This window comes from Chionomys nivalis, chromosome 19, assembly GCF_950005125.1.
Source record: "Chionomys nivalis chromosome 19, mChiNiv1.1, whole genome shotgun sequence".
NCBI lineage: Eukaryota > Metazoa > Chordata > Mammalia > Rodentia > Cricetidae > Chionomys > Chionomys nivalis.
In genome coordinates this window covers 15,651,731-15,658,186 of record NC_080104.1, presented here as the reverse complement: position 1 = coordinate 15,658,186, position 6,456 = coordinate 15,651,731, and the positions used below count along the sequence as shown (strand labels likewise).

The 6,456-nt window shown below is 41.3% G+C and overlaps 1 protein-coding gene across 1 annotated transcript in view; it reads right to left on the bottom strand.

Moving 5' to 3' along the window:
* Positions 1 to 854: 854 nt before the first annotated feature.
* Positions 855 to 6,456, bottom strand: part of Opn5 (opsin 5) — a 49,097-nt gene continuing 43,495 nt past the window's right edge. The window contains exon 7 of the mRNA XM_057752074.1: positions 855 to 932. Coding sequence (XP_057608057.1) covers positions 855 to 932 — 78 coding nt within the window. The remainder of the gene's footprint in view (positions 933 to 6,456) is intronic.

Below are 6,456 nucleotides of genomic sequence, written 5' to 3'. Positions count from 1 at the left end.
TAGAGAAGTTGACACAAATCACCAAGATGGGCAAATGGAGAATTACCAAATCATGCAATTTGGCTGGTTCCCTCAATGTAAGGTCCCTTTATTTTCGTCCTGTCAGAGCTGCACAATATTGCTGACTCTTTAGCTGTAAAATAAACAATGTCAACAAAACAACAATGGTTCAGAATATTGGTGCAATATATTTTCTTTATTTAAAAAAATGTATTCGAACAGCAGCTGTGGCTTCAAAAGAAAATAATCTTCAACAAACAAAGTTGAAAAGTGCTAATCCATCCTTTCCCAGTACAGTCAACAAACTGCTCTCCAGTTCGGCACACAGCTGGGACAAAACCAAGGAGTCAAAGGCTAAAGCATCTTCTGAATGTTCTCATAGAGAGTACTTACAAGTGCTATGTACAGGTTGACTTGACACAGGACTCTTTTAGAAGCTTCCCAGATAAGTGGTCCAGATGCTAACCATCTACAAGAATAAGTGGTTGGTGGTTTCGAGGGCATGTTCACAGTAATTAATGCATCCATAAGCTCTATTAATATCACAATGAAGAGGAAGCTTAGGGGACGATGCACCTTCCCATGGCTGAGGACATGCTTTTCATCTTGGACCACTTTAATCATCTATAAAGACTAAAAAGTGGACACTTTACATGCTATGTACTTGTGATTAAACTTCAATATCAACGCTGCAGTCAACACTGACCATATATTTTCTCAAACTTAAGAACAAATGCAAAGAATACGCTACAAGGGTTTTTTTCAGCATTTCAAAGAGTATATTGAAGCTGGCCACTTATTTCTGAAGCCCTGAAGGACAGGTGCGGGGTTTCTCGGCCTCAGAACACAGGTGTCTATTTCTCGTCACAGTCCCCATCATTACTGTGACTCTCTCCATCCATAACATGGGCACTAGTAAATCTGGAACTGCTCTGTTTGAGAGAACAACAACATTTTTGAGGTGTGCATGTCTGCTAATGTCAGGCCGTCTTCAACAGCTCCCCAGTACTATTCACAGATGCAGAATGCTGGAGATCAGTGGTTCTCAATCCTCCTAAAGCTGCAACCCTTTAACCCACTTCCTCGTGTTGTGGTGACCCCAGCCACAAAATTATTTCACTATTGCTTCATAGCTGTTTTGTCACTGTTGTGAATTGCAATGTAGACATCTGATATGCAAAATATCTGATATGTGACCCCACAGGGTTACGACTCACAGGTTAAGAACCACTGTTGCGGATGGTCCACAACCCCAACCCATCCTCCCTGAAGACAGCCTTGGACTTGTATGGATTTACCCATATTTGAGCAATGATCCCTGGAGCATAAATGTTTAATGCTTACCTTGGGGCACCTCAGGTAGATGCTAAAGATGAAGCCCAATGGGAATGGGAGAGCTTCAAGAATAGAATCTGAACTTAGCTGAACTTAAAACCAGAATGAACTATGGTGTTGTGCCTCTCTGGAAAATGAGTAAAGCCATTCTGCTGCTTTTGAGGTAAATTCAAGGACCACAAGAATATAGCCTATGTTCAGAAAGCCTCAACTATAATGCAATTATTACCACATATCTTTACAAAACACTTAGATGGGAGATGGACTTGTTGTACCCAAGGATACACATGTGTATGCAAAGATACATATATACATGCATGTATTTAAATAGATGAAGGGTGATGGATAGATGGATGAATATAGATAGACAAACAAACAGATTGTTTCCTTCGGTTCTCACATATGCTGTGTATCTATGATAGTATTAGCTTATCAATTCACACTTTAGACAATGCACTACATGTCAAGAAGACCTCACCCCTAAAAAGACTGAAATCAAATAACCTTGGAGTAGTAGAATTATGCCTCCAATGTATTCCATGTTGTAGATTCTAAACCAGCCCTTCTCTGTGCCACACTCACCAGACAGAAGCATAAACATCACCAGGCCCAGGTCATCCAAATGAAACACATCTGTTCCACTCACCCCTCCCTTAGCCTCCCACAGAGAGAAAACCATAGACAGCAGGCATACAGGGTTCTGGATTAATTCAAATACTTCTCTTACTGTTTGCCTAACCCCACGTCCTTGACTTTCTATACTCCGATAGTAGGACCAAGTCCCTTTCTTTTGACATCTTTACTCTTCTCATAGATACCTACTAGATACACTCTGCTGATAAGAGCTAGCGTTCTGTGATGATTAATGATTGACATGCCATCTTACAGCTTTCTTTGTCAAGCTTGACTAAGGAAATGGGAATGTTAAGGGAAGAAGTCTAGTTAGCATCTAAGATCCTGCAAATGTGTTTGTTCTAGAAATATCTTGCAAATATGCTTTTCTTAATGCCTTCTGGTGACCTCCCTTAAACTCTACCCCTAAGCCTTCAATCCAGATTCGCCTATCCCGGTTCAGTCCACTTTGGGTTGTCTTTAAGAGTGAAATGTTGGAAGTGTTTGGGGGATTCCCTGGTTTTGTCTGATATTTTGCCTCTTTAAAGTGTCTTGCTTATCCATGAGTTAAGGTATTCCTTAGACAGATGGATACACATCATTCTTTCCATACCAAAACAATAATGAAGAAGAGTGATTGATTATTTTTACATGTGTAGTATTGTCCCATTTGTGCCAATAAAATTGTATTATTGAGAAAGTGTTTAAAAATTCTCCGTGATAGTTTTAAGTATCTTTAGCCTCTTTAGAGGGAACTAACACATGTCTGTATTTGGTTTCTTTTTGACATTATAACAACCATAATTATGGAAGAAATAGTTTTCCATCAAAAATTCAATTTGTCACTCAAAATATTTGTAATCTTTATATATTTTACTCTGTTGTGGAATACTACTTTAACTAGTAGGCAAAAATGTTTACTTTTGTTCATGTTGCAAAATATTACTTAAACCACATACAGATGTGTTACATTTGTTTATGCTGTATTTGTTTAATTATATAAAGATGTATTGTTGTTTCACCTTGCCTGCCCAAGGCTCCTGATTGGTCTGATAAAAAGCTGAATGTTCAATAACTAGGCAGGAAAGGGATAAGCAGGGCTGGAGGGCAGAGAGAATAAGTAGGAAGAGGAGTTAATTCTCAAGAGACTGAGAGCAGAATATGAGGGCTGAAAAAAGGGAGACACCCAGAGCCAGTCAGGCAGCCAATAGCCATCAGACATGGAGTAGAATCTACAGAATGAAAGAAAGGTAAATAACCCCAAGGCAAATCATAGATGAAGAGGAACAGATCAATTTAAGTTATAAGAGCTATTAAGACTGGCATAAGGTAAGGCTGAGCATTCATAATTAATAATAAGTCTCCGTGTCATGATTTGGGGGCTAGCGGTCCAAGAAAAACCCTGCATTCCTCTGGAGTAAATGAGTGGTGCTGTTGCATGTGGACATTAAGCACTTCTCAAATCACAAGTTTATCCAGAATAATATGGTGATACTGTAGGAAACTTATGAGATAGAGCACTACAGAGTTCATCTCCAGATCAGGGAGAACACCTCCCCCTCCACCTCACTGTTGGCCTCTCCTTTCAATCCCCCTCCCCAACAAACTGTGACCTGCATCTTTAACACATCCTGGTCTCAACTCAGTGGCCCCAGTCTTCCAGTCATGCATTCCCCTTTGGATCGGAAAGAGGATATATTCCCTCTTCCTCTTTTTAGAATTTATGAATTCATAGGAGAAGCTATGTGGGGGGGGGGGGGGGAGTGGAGAGGCTGTATGTGTGAGTGTGGTGTGTGTATTAGTATAGCCTTTGTGTGAGGGATCTATGGGGGTTGGTTGTGCACCTCACACCTCTGCATTTGCTCTTGGAAACCAGAGAAGGAATCAGAAGTCCTGCCCTATCACTCTTTGCCATTTGAGAGTGGCTCCCGCATTGAACCTAGAGCTAAGCTGGTAGCTAGCAAGCACAACTATCCTCCTGAACACCTCCCCCCACCCAGTACTGGGGTTACAGGTGTGCAGACATACCTGAATTTTATAGGTGTTGGGGATTCGAACTCAAGCCCTCATACAAGGGCAGCAAATGCCTTACCGAACAACCCAATCCCTCAGACCTTTTTCTTCTTAGCTATGAAGCTGTCACTGCCAACTTTTTCTATCTCTTTAACAAATCTGATACAGAGATCCATAGTCAAGCACCCAGTCGAGCTCCAAGACTCTAGTCGAAGAGAGGAAGGAGGGATGATATGAGCTGGTGGAGACAGTGTCAAGATCATGATGAGGAAACCCAGAGATAGCTGACCGGAGCTCATGAGACTCTAGACTGACAGCTAGGGAGCCTGCATGGGACAGACCTAGGCCCTCTGCACGTGGGTGACAGTTGGGTAGCTTGGTCCGTTTGTGGGGTCCCTAGCAGTGGGACCAGGATCTGTCCCTGGCCTTTTAGCTGGCTTTTTAGAACCCATTTCCTGTGGTAGGATGCATTGCTCAACCTTGATGCAAGGGGGAGGAGCTTGGTCCTACCTCAACTTGATATGCCAGGCTTTTCTGTCTCCCCATAGAAGGTTTTACACTTTCTGAGAAGTGAACTGAGGCGAGTAGAAAAGAGGTTGAGGGAGGAAATGGAAGGAGAGGACAAAGGGGAAACTTTGTTTGTTATGTAAAAAATAAATAAATAAATATAAATAAATAAATAAAAATAAAATACAAAACAAAAAAAAAATCCAAATCAGTCTGAAGTAAACCTCAGCATATTCCCCATTCATGTTATAATCTCAGGTTCCCTTTCCCTCAATAACATTACTGTGGAATGACAGCCATTGGTGAAAGGAATATTTTATGAAACATCCAATTAGCTTCCAGAAGTTCTAGAAGGAAAGGCGGGCCTCATGGTGTCCTCTTCAGTTCTATTGCTGTGCTATTCATCAGTCTAAGGAGATGGTCCATATGTTATATTATTTAATCACCAAAAAGTAACTTAAGGGCTATATCCCAGTTTTCAAATAAGCATACTAAGGCTCACAGCATCATTTTCCCAAGGCCTCACTGTAGAAGCCTAAGAAGCAACTCCCCGACGCTAGAGAGCCCACAGTAGTATCAGTGCTGTCTCTTGTATTTTGGTGGCTCCGTCTTTTTAACAGTAAGCTATAAGTTTACACCCCTTGTAATTATGAGAGTAGATATAATAAGTAATGGGATCAAGATGCTTTGCTCTGTATCTTTCCTTTTTAATCTACCTAGAGACAGTCCCTTTTAATCACCTGCAATGAATGATTGCTTATTACATAATTTTATGGCCCAGATACATGCAACACTAAAGCTAACTGAATTATCCTTGGTAATTATAGCATGTGAAAAAAAATCACATTTGCTTACCTTGACCTACTTGGATGAACTGATAGTGTTCATTCTTAGCAGTCCTCCAGCCAAATGTTCCTTATCTCCATGCAAGTGTAGCGCAGCCAGAATAAAAGTTTCGTTTTTGCAAAAGCTCTGCTAAGTGTTGGTGCTTAATTCTCTGTGACCATTATACAACTAACTGTCCTGCTTCCCTTGATGCATTGAACAGAACTGTATAGTATAAGCTTTTGCATAAGTTTGTACTCATTAGATAATATAACTAACATGTTACCTAGGAGGCAACACTTTGACCTTGAAGAGAGAATGATATGGGTGAGATGTCTCTTTCATGATTCTATTCTGGCCTCTTCATAAACATTACGGGTAAGTTTACTAATGAACCACTGGCAAATTCTGCAAAGGCTATGCCATGATGAGACAAGGACCAGAGTTTACAGAGCACGGCAGGGGTAGGCATCCCAGTGAGCATCAGTTGGTCTCCATAGCCCAGATGAGTGAACAGAGGCCAAGGCCATTCCTACTTCAGCCCCAGGTTTCCTTAAACGCTAATGAAAGCTTGAACTCCTGCCTCTAAAAGATTCTGAGGAAAGCATTCCCAGGAGAACATTTACCTCTGTCCAGTGGATCTGGGTAAAATGACATCCCCATGTTCTAACCCTAAGCCTTTCCAGTTATATCAAGTAGAACAATACAGGTCTGGGGATGCATTCTATTTGTGAAAACAATATTCACCATGCATCGAAAAGAAACTTGTCCCGGACATAAAAGTTTCTAATTCCAGTCCCAAGATGTGCTTGTGACCTTGAGTGAAACCCACACATTCTCTACCTTAGCTGCTGACCAGAAAAAAGTCCATCCTTCCTCCCCTTTTCACAAGGCATCAGAAAATTTAGTTAAGACAGGGAGCCCTAACAAGAGCACATGGTACGATGGAAACTGAGAACATTATTGTTAAACAAAATCCTAGTGGCCCTTACCTAGTGTTTCTTATTGTACCTTGTCACTACAAGGAACCCAAATTATGTCAGAACCACCAAAAGCCCCTCAGGTCACCAGCTGCTGTTATTTGTCCTGTCACGGGCGTTGTGGTGCGTGAGAACTCAGGCTCAGGGAGTGTCGCACAGCCCCAGAAAACCCTGCACAATTTCA